General features: G+C 33.3%; 2 protein-coding genes and 1 pseudogene across 3 annotated transcripts; all 3 read left to right on the forward strand.

Annotated features, from left to right (window-relative positions):
* Positions 1 to 1,363: 1,363 nt before the first annotated feature.
* Positions 1,364 to 4,994, forward strand: LOC111289579 (serine/threonine-protein kinase SAPK1-like). Of its 2 annotated transcripts, XM_089767567.1 has the most exons (8): positions 1,364 to 1,771; positions 2,564 to 2,638; positions 3,027 to 3,128; positions 3,234 to 3,454; positions 3,578 to 3,670; positions 3,978 to 4,082; positions 4,165 to 4,263; positions 4,461 to 4,994. In XM_089767567.1, the coding sequence occupies exons 4-8, from the start codon at positions 3,323 to 3,325 to the stop codon at positions 4,734 to 4,736; spliced, it is 705 nt and encodes a 234-aa protein (XP_089623693.1). In that variant the 5' UTR covers positions 1,364 to 1,771; positions 2,564 to 2,638; positions 3,027 to 3,128; positions 3,234 to 3,322; the 3' UTR covers positions 4,737 to 4,994. The 2 variants fall into 2 exon arrangements, with proteins under 2 accessions (XP_089623693.1, XP_089623694.1); XM_089767568.1 differs by lacking the exon at positions 2,564 to 2,638 and having other exon boundaries at positions 1,684 to 1,771.
* A 1,722-nt stretch (positions 4,995 to 6,716) lies between these two features.
* Positions 6,717 to 8,326, forward strand: LOC149515964 (uncharacterized; annotated as a pseudogene).
* A 952-nt stretch (positions 8,327 to 9,278) lies between these two features.
* LOC111291099 (uncharacterized) lies at positions 9,279 to 10,051 on the forward strand. Its single transcript, XM_022882683.2, has 2 exons — positions 9,279 to 9,680; positions 9,843 to 10,051. Exons 1-2 carry the CDS (start codon positions 9,365 to 9,367, stop codon positions 9,857 to 9,859), a joined length of 333 nt encoding a protein of 110 aa, XP_022738418.2. The 5' UTR covers positions 9,279 to 9,364; the 3' UTR covers positions 9,860 to 10,051.
* The last annotated feature ends 448 nt before the right edge of the window (positions 10,052 to 10,499 follow it).

The raw sequence follows: 10,499 nt of genomic DNA on the forward strand, positions 1-10,499 counted from the left end.
TATGAAGTCAAAAATAGTTACGAATGAGTGAATCTTGGGTTTGCATCACTTTCAGTTTCAGTTTCAGGCTTGAGGGAAGGCAGTGTTCAATGGGTGCAAATTGCTGGGGTCCAATATACCTACCTCCATTAGCTGTTGTACGAGCCCCCGATGTCATTTTCTTGTCTATTTTTCTTCAACTTTTAGGCACTCCGAAGTTTGAAGTCCAAACCATCCTTTTCTAGTTTTCTATCATGTCTCCTTCAAAGGTTTTTAAAACAAACCTGAACCCAAGTTAGCACCTCATCAATTGGGTCAAGCTCCATTTCTAATTTCTAGCATGGGCCTAGCCCATTGGATTGCAGAAACCTAACCTTTTTTGCTTCAAGTTTGGTGAATTTAGTTAAATGCATTTATAGTTTTTTCCTTTTTATTTGCATATTTTTCTTCCTATTTATTACTTACCGAGGGAAAAACGTGTGTTTTAAAATATGAAGGTATTCTTATAAAAATTAAAACTTTACTTTCGGTGGTAAAAATTATTTGATATATTATTGGTAGAGTTTATTAATTTTACAAACGAATTTAGATGATAAAATGTATATTTTTTAAAATTAATTTTTTATTTATTAAATATATATTAAAAAATATGTATTATTCTCTTAATTATGATTTTACCAACCAGGCAATCCGAACCGACCAACATGGTTTAGATCAGAACCGTTGGATGATCATCGGCAAAAAGAACAAACAGAAGATTCTCGAAAGCTGCGACCGACCAACAACTACAAGCGCGGGACCCTGAATTGTTGGTCTGGCCCACAAGGATCCAGTAGCACGTTTCGACCTTTCTACCAGGTACTTGCTTTCCACAGTTTGAAAATTGGGCGCGTGAACTGATAAATTTTCTTTGGCGGAAAATAAGTTTTAATCTATTTTTATTTATTATATAACCGCAAGTCATATTTAAAATCATACAGTAAAAACTGTCTATAATTCTTTTTTATTCTGGATATCTTGTATATCGGTGGAGCGTGACTTAACGACATCATAGGCTCGTAAACCGACATCTCCCTGGACGTTAATCGCGCGCTGTTTCGGGGGCATCGTATATTTGGACAAATATTCCTGATCAGTTCTTACAGATCTTTACATTAGATTAGAAAGTCAAAGCACATTTATTTGGGACCCACAAGGCTCAGGTTAGCCAATAATAGCTTTCTTAATACTCCTTATTTAACCAACGCCACGTGTCAGGTTACATAAGACAGTTTTTTGCGTTGCCGATGTCTCTGTCTCATCATCCGAACTTAAAAAATTGGAAATGACCCCAAAACGCAACACGTGTCATTCCAAATATTTTTTTACAATTAAAATTTGTTGGCTTTTGGAAATTTTTATTTTTGAAAATGGTAAATTACCTTTTCGGTTTGATAACGTAAATGAAGTGTAGCATGACTTGACTTGTAAACTTATAAAGAGTAAAGCTGGTTGAGGACTGGAAGAGGAAAGGGTTGGTTAGGTGGTCTTATTGCTTTCAAGTTTCAAGCAGTCTTTCTCTACAAATTTTATTTTTTGGTTCTTTTTCCTTGGCCTTGGTTTTCTTGTTTTCATCTAGAGTCTTGTGTTTTTGAAAAATTTTCATTTTTTTTCCTTTTTTCTTGGTGTGATGGAGGAGAGATATGAGCCATTGAAGGAGCTTGGGTCAGGGAATTTTGGAGTGGCAAGGCTGGTGAAAGATATGAAGACAAAGGAGCTTGTTGCAGTCAAATACATTGAAAGAGGAAAGAAGGTAATTGATGTGATTTATTCTTATACCTAAGATTATGTCTTAAATTGTCTGCAGTTGCAAGTTAATTTTTCTCATTTGCACTTTGCTGAAAATGGAGAGGCTGGGTCTGTTTGGGTTTTAATTTTTGTGATTACTAACACTTATCAAACTGTTATCATTGTTGTTGTGGATGATCATGTCCAAATCTTATCTAAACTGCCAGCACTTATATATACTTGACTGCCCAGAATCTAGATGGTGATTGGTTTTTGAATATGGAAAAGTGTTTGGCAAATGTCTGACCATAAATATATAGTGTCTTCAATGGCATTAAAGTGTTTGCCAATGTCATTCTGGTGGAAACAGTTTCTGATGGAAAATTTCTAAACTCGATAGTCTCTGGAAAATGGTATATATTTTAGCATCTATATTTTGAGAAATAGAAGAAAAACAAGTAGATGTTACATCTGAAGGAATGAAAGTTACTTAGGTTCATACAGTGAATGTCAGGCTCCAAGACATTTCATACTCTTGTCGTAATTTGTTAGGCTATAATCTTCCTTTCTGCAGCTGCAATACAAAGGAACTATCTTTCTTACACAGTTTTCAGCAACGGACATGACGATTGTGATTAGTTTCGGAATCTTATTTACATTTCATCTTACTCTAATTCCGATGTCATTGGGTTCTCTCCATGAGCAACAGTGTGTTGCATTTTGAGTCTATCAATTTTATTTTCTAGTATTTGAATTCCACTGCCAAATTATAAATTAATGTACATATGTGATATCCGGTTTTGCCTTTTGGTTTCAGATTGATGAAAATGTACAGAGGGAAATCATTAACCACCGATCTTTAAGGCATCCAAACATAATCAGGTTCAAAGAGGTGAGAGTTTGATATTATCAATTATTAGCAATTTGGATGGACTTTTAGCTTCGAACGTTAAAAAACTCGGCTTATTGAGGCATCTAGAAGACTATTTCAATAGGTACACTGTAGTAGCAGAGTGATGGAATGAGTTATTGAGTTTGCTTGTGCATCACACTCAGTGACTGCATACTACTAACTTGCATGTTTGCCCAATTTTGCTTATATATACTTGTTCCATACTTTTCAAGCATGTTCCTACTCTCCTAGTTTTTTACCAGGCATTGAAATGTGAAATTTGTTCCTGCATTATGAAATATTAATTGATTAAACTCAGAATTCCAAATAAGGCTCTCCACAATTGGCTAAAGAGCATCATTTTGTAAGGAATCACATTTCCTCGCAGGTTTTGTTGACTCCAACACACTTAGCTATTGTTATGGAGTATGCTGCTGGCGGTGAACTCTTTGCAAGAATATATAGTGCAGGCCGATTTAGTGAAGATGAAGTGAGTTTATATCTTTATTCAACGTTTTAAGCTAATTTTCCTCCTTTTAATTTGCATGGAAGTCATCGGAGTTGATGTTTACTTGTAACATTTGTTCGTTGGCAGGCAAGATTTTTCTTCCAGCAGCTAGTATCAGGAGTCAGCTACTGTCATTCCATGGTTTGTTATATGAATAACTTTCCGGATTTCATGTGATGGTGACTTTCTTACCTCATTCATTACTTCTGCCACGGCAAATTTGTCACAGAGATCTGAAATTAGAAAACACACTCCTGGATGGAAGTCCAACACCACGTCTTAAAATATGTGACTTCGGTTACTACAAGGTTAATTTTGAAATTTGAAAGAAGTCCTATCTGTTATATATATATCTTTGATTTATTCGACTATCCTGATTCCAGTTTTTTAATATTCAATTCTTTAATTCTTTTTGTAATTTTGTGATGCAGTCTGCTGTGTTGCACTCACAACCAAAATCAACTGTTGGAACACCAGCTTATATTGCCCCAGAAGTCCTATCACGAAAGGAATATGATGGAAAGGTACAACTTTTTGTAATTTTCTTGTTGCAAATCAAATGTAACACAGATATTAACCTGGGATATTTCTGGTTTACTTATGCTTGTAGCAATTATGCTGTTATGGTACCGTATATACGTGTCTCATTTCTCCATGCATCTAACTACTATATGTTAATTCGGTTAGTGATCTAGTTAAATTCCTCTATCATTCTTCCAAAAAAATCATCTGTCAATAAAAATATATTGATTCTTTCCATTTGTAAGTAGCAATTATAGTGTCCTTTCATCTAATTATTTGCTTGGTAATTTGATCTTTTACGAGTTGTAGATTGCAGATGTTTGGTCGAGTGGTGTGACATTATATGTGATGTTGGTTGGAGCATACCACTTCGAGGATCCTGAAGATCCGAGAAATTTCCGTAATACCATTGGTGTAAGTTCTTAAATCTGCTCTGACGATTGGTATATTGTTTCCTTCTGGTTTCCCTTTTTTAATGTGATTTTAATTTTAACAGAGAATAATGAGTGTCCAATACTCTATACCCGACTATGTACGGATGTCTGCAGATTGCAGACATCTTCTTTCCCGTATCTTTGTTGCCAATCCTGCCAAGGTATATCATTCTTTTCCCATTTTGTATTTCTTACAATACTGTCGTCCATCTAGAAGAAAATATCTGAAGTGATTAACTTACTCAGTTGCATCTAATTAAAATGACTCAAAAAGGAAAACCATTTCAGTTTCATTTAATTAGAATATTTGAAATGATGTGAATATTTGCGTACTGATTCTCTTAATCTTTGCTTGAAGAGGATTACCATCCCAGAGATCAAGCAACATCCTTGGTTTCTGAAAAACTTACCAAAAGAACTGGTTGCAATTGAAAAAACACACCATGCGGAACCAGAACGTGACCAACCATCTCAAAGCGTTGAAGAAATGATGCGTATCATACAAGAGGCTAAGACACCGGCTGAAGGAGCCAAAGTTGGTGAAGAAGCTGTTGCAGGGTCTTCAGACCCTGATGATGCTGAGGCAGATTTAGAATCTGAAGTTGATGTCAGTGGTGACTTTGATGCCCCTTAGTAAATGTTTCAACAAGATCTGTGTGTATCTAAGCTTGTAGTGTTTGAGGTTTACAGCTTTGATATGCCTTTCTCTACAGCAGACTTACACTGGATTGATGTATCATATAGTCAATTCATATCGTAGTAGATTTCACACTTTGTGAAACATCTTTCATAACTGATTTCAAATCTTACATTGTTTTCTACTACTTCGAACACTAACAATGTTACAGTTTATATTATGTAATCAAGATGTAATTTTGCACTTTTTTCTGAATGCTTGACTCATGTTATTCTCTTATTTTCCTGTGGATGGCAACTTTTGCAAGTTTCTTTTTTTTTTTTTTTATAACAAAAGAGATTACAACTTGAAAATAAAAAAAAAAATTATAAATATTAAGATTTGAACATTAAATTTATTAAATGTTATCTCTTAAAAATAAATACATGAAATAATTGAGTTAAGTTATGAGTAATTAAATATACTAAACTCCCTTATCTCCCCTTCAATTTCTAGCGGTGGGATCCAGTTGTTTGGAGCTGTCTTAGTCATATTAATCAACCCATATTTGTAGTTCAGAAACAATTAGCAAAGGAACAAAACCACACCAACTCCACCAACACCAAATATGCAGAAATATAAAAGTTCCAAGTCAATGTCTGTATGTAATGTAATCATCAAATACCATGGATTTCCACGAGCCACTTGCATGGAGAGAAGCTTCCTTGCTTATTCCACAGCTTCAATTCCTTTTTTCACATGGTGGATCTGATAGGAAATCTCTATCATTCAAGTCAAGTACTGTACATGCCAAAATTCTCATTTTCCTGTTTGATGACTTATTGCTTAGATATATTTGCAACCCAAATTGAAGTATCTAGCTTACTTAAAAAAAAAAAAATGGATTAGTATGTGGCAGTTTTCATTGATTATTGGATCAAATTTCTACCCTATAGACCTTTAATGACCTTTTAGTGATAATTTATGCAACAGTATGGAATGGATAATAATTTTTAGACAAGAGGAGATCCTTCAGCTATTCAAATTGACAAAAGTTATTTTAAATATATAAAAAAAGCTATCATATATCATTTATGATTATAATTAATATGTTGACACATATTTCTTTAAATATAATAAAAAAATAAATAATTAAAAAAATATATGTGACACTTCCTAATTTCACTAATAAAATTAAAAAAATTTTCATCTAGTCTATGGAAGATATTGCCATTAAAATAAAGCATGCTAGCTATTGAAATATTAGTCGAAATAGTGTGAAAAAAAATCATATTAAGAATTTATAATTAAGAGAAAAAACTAAGAATTAAAAAAAAAAAAGATGCAAGAACTAATTTTTTCTTCGCATAGATGGGCGGCGAGGTAGGGTAATAGAGTCGGTGTTGGTCTAAATATAATTAAATATATCGATTATGCATTTGTTTTTCTTCATTATTATCCCTTGTTTCTTTTGAATAAAATAAACATTAGCTTATCCAAAAATGTCCCCCGCCTCCATCCTCTATCCCTACTCGTGACTTTGGGTTCCTTCCAATGGCAAGTTGGTTGCTCATGATAATATTATTAATCCTCAAAGAAGAAAACAATGTAAATTATTTTACAACCAAAAATTTGAGATCCAAAATTTTTTAAAAATTCTAGAAATTTTCTTTAAAAGAAAAAAACAACAAATAACTTTAAAAAAAAAGCTAAAAATTCCAGAAGTTTTTCTTCCTAAAAAACCCTTTTTATGTTTTTCTTGGGCTTTACTAAAACCTTACCTTCTGTTTGATAAGAAAGAGTCAACGGCTTCCCATCCAAACAGTGTGGGTCAACAATTTGTGGTGGGCCCCATACAGAAATTTGAGAAGAAACTTGGACCCACTTTTGCAAAGCCCACTTTACGACACTCTGCTCCTCCAAGAAAAGCAAAGGGACTTGACCTAGACATAAAAGCATTTATACAAGTGGGCCAAGAGGAGACTAACTCTTGCATTCATGGTTGCTTGAAAGTCATTGGCTTTCATGGTGTTAGTGGTGGTAGCAGTTGCAGGCACGAGGGAGGTTAAGATGGCTGGTGCAGCACTCAGTGCTGCTCGGTGCAAACAGGAAAGGAGTATTGCGGTTAATGCTTCCGAGCCCGTCATCTATGGTAAGCTTCCAAGTCCAGAGTGCTGTCAGCGAAGCTCGCTGCTCTAATCGATCTCAACCGCGCCATCCGCCTTGTTGAAGGCTGCGGTAGGAGGGTCCGTCGCCGCAACAAATGTGGAAGCATGCTCTTACAATGTTTCATTAAATTAGATATTCTAATAATTTATAAAATAAAAAATAAATATGGCTAAGAGCAATGAAAAATAAATAAATATGATGTGAAAGCTATAAACATGAATGGAAGATTATATTCTTCAAACTTTACTCATGACTTTTCCAAGAAAATTATACTATATTTGAATACTGGTTTTGACAGAAAATAAACCAATGAACAATCTCTGCATCTAAAATTGATACAGTTGACAGCACTGAGACATAGGAAAAATAATGATTCATCACTCACAAGAATGAAGAAACCAAAGCATAAGCTTGACTCAAAGACGTGTTAAAGACCAAGTCAATCAACCAAACTCTACAATTCTCAATATTTTGGTGACTAATGACTTAATTATTGCTTAGTGCTCTTTCACCAAAGTTTTCATAATCAATCATTAAGTGCCATTTTGCAATCATAATAAGATGGAATTTTCTAGAAAAATTTCTCCATAAAGTATAATAGATATAACATTATGCCAATTGATCAAAATGTTTCCTAATAGCAACTAGGAATTTTAATCATCAAAATTATTAATTTAGATATTTAATGTGGATTTGTTTTTGTATAAGAGCTATGAAAAATAAATAAATATGATGTGAAGCTATAAACTTTAATGGAAGATATGCTTCTAATTTTACAATGACTTATCTAATAAAATTATAATATATATTTTTTGAATACTGATTCTGACAGAAATTAAAACAAATGAACAACCTCTGTCATTTAAATTTGATAGTTGACAGCACTGAGACAAGGGAAAGATAGTTGATTAAAGATTCACAATCCAGACGAAACCAAACAAGAAGCTTGATCCTGTTACATTTCCTCCCAAAATGGCATGATAAGACCAAGTCAATTAGCCAGACTCTACTTGTCAGTATCTTGATCACCAATGCCACCCAAGAAAAATCGACCAGCTTGTCATCCAGGTTAATGCTCTTTCACCAAAGCAACATCATGTGGCATTTTGCAAATAAATTCGCACAATTTTTTATATATATTTAAAATTATTAAAAATTAAATTTTAATAATTAAAATTAAAATTTTAATATTTTATCAACAAAACATATAATTATTCGACTAAATTCACATAAATTAGTCATACTATGAAATTAAAAAAATATGATTGTTAACAAAAGAAATATGAATTGGTAAAATTTGCATACTTTACTTGTAAAGTTTAAATTTGAATTCAACTATCAACAATCCCTTTTCATAGATATCTTTAAATCTAATGTAAGGTTTTTTGAGACTTGTAGTTTGTTCTGATCATAGAATGAGGAAACTTCTGCTCACTTAAAATTTTCTTTTCTATCAGAAAATAGAAATAAGATTGTCTATTTTTTTCCTTTATATGTGGTAATTTTGTTCTAATGGTCAGTAACTTGGAGCATGTTTGATTAATTAAAACCTATTCTTATTTTGCCTAACAGTTTAGGTTTTGAGGACAGTGGATTAATTAAATAATTAATTAGTTACCTTTTAAAGGAGGAACCAAAAATAGTTTAATTATACCATGAGATATTGCTCATCAATTGATGGAGAATCTTACTTTCTTGCAGGCTTACACTTGGAAATTATAAAATTTTACTTACAAAACTAATATCATCAATGAACAACCATTGCCATTTAATTAGTTTAATGATAAAAGTTTGCCGATGAGCTTAGAGAAAAATACTTGAATGATTATCAAATCAGAAAAAGATTAACCAAACTAGAATGAATCACCAGATACATTTATATGATATATTTATAAGAAAAGAATGATATATGCTTTTTTTTTTCTCATTTGTTTGAATCTTCGATTCCTTTTTTTCCTTTGATTTTTGACCTACTTCTGGTTTCCATTTTTTCTCTATCATTTCATGCATCATCAACATCAATTGCCATATTTGCCATGGTTTCTTTTTTAATGGCAGTTTAATTAAAGTAAATGAACACGCAATTCTGAATACTTGCTCGATATATACAGAGCCACATGGGTTAAATTGAACTACAAAGGAAATAAAAATGTAAAATCCTCAATGTTCAATGTGAAAAGGACTAGGCTATGGTATGCCGAAGAACAAAGAAGTCAAAGAAAACCGAAAGCATTCGGCAGGAACAAAAGAAAAAAAGCCCAAAAGTATAGCTACCAGTACCAGCTAGGTAGAAAAAAATAGGAAGAGTGGGAGGGCTGGGCTTGGCCGTTTGGGTGGGGTTTCACGTACTCTTCAAGCCCCTATCGGCTATATATATGTATGTAACCCTAACATTTTTTGTGCAAGGGAAAAAGAGAGAGAGGGAGAGAGAGAGAGAGAGAGAAAGAAAGAAAGAAAGAAAGAAAGAAAGAAAGAAGATGGAGGGAAAGTCATTGGCTTTCATGGTGTTAGTGATGGTAGGAGTTGCAGGCATGTGGGGGGTTAAGATGGCTGGTGCACAACTAAGTGATGCGGAGTGCAAGGAGGAAAGGACTTTGGCGATTAATGCTTGCAAGCCGGTGGTCTATGGTAAGCTTCCGAGTCCAGAGTGCTGCCAGCGGGTAAGGGTTACCCATCTCGAATGCGTTTGCCCCGTCATCACGCCCAAGCTGGCTGCCCTTATCGATCTCAACCGTGCTATCCGCCTTATTGAAGGCTGCGGCAGGAAGGTCCCTCGCCAATACAAATGTGGAAGTAAGCTTAATTTGATTTCCCCCTGTCAAAGTCCTTGATGAGTTTAAATTTTACTTTTCTTGCTCAGGATCTTAGTTAATTCAATTCTCCTTATTGTTAATACAATTAGCACTATTAATTCTCAAGTTCCTCACTTTTTGATTCTCGTTTTTCCTTTGGCAGGTCTCACAACTCCATGAATTGCCGCTGCTTGAAGGAGTCATCAGCTGCTTTATAAAATAGAAATAATTAAACAAAGTGGATTTTGCAGCAATGTATAATTAACTACTTGCATTGGCTTGATATATGTATGATAGCATATGAAAGTTAAGCAAAAGAGGATCAGGATCATGAAATTGATCCCTGAATAAAGTTTATATGAGTTTTTTTAATTCTGATATGATTTTTCTAATTAAATTATACTTGAATATTACTTCCGACAGAAATTAAACCAATGAGAAACTTGATAGTTGATATAAGCACCGACAAGGGGAAAATACTTGATTAATGACTCACAAGTCACAATAAACCAATGATATATTATTCTTGAATTGTTGCATCTATCATCCGGTCAACATCATCATGTGGCATTTTTTTACAAGCATAATGAATGATTCATAAATTAAAAAAAAATTAACCGAACTAGATGTTTTCAAAGTGACTTCAAAAAGACTAAGTCAAATTATAAATTAAATTGTGATTATTAAAATTAAAAATTAAGATTTATTTTAATTCAAGTAGGATTTTTAAACCTCTAAAAACCAAATTACTTTGAATTACTAAAAAAATTGAAAGAAATTTATATATTTACAACTATTTTGGGATACACCGACAAGAATA

This window comes from Durio zibethinus, chromosome 11, assembly GCF_047325235.1.
Source record: "Durio zibethinus cultivar Kanyao isolate XHJ-2024 chromosome 11, ASM4732523v1, whole genome shotgun sequence".
Lineage (NCBI taxonomy): Eukaryota > Viridiplantae > Streptophyta > Magnoliopsida > Malvales > Malvaceae > Durio > Durio zibethinus.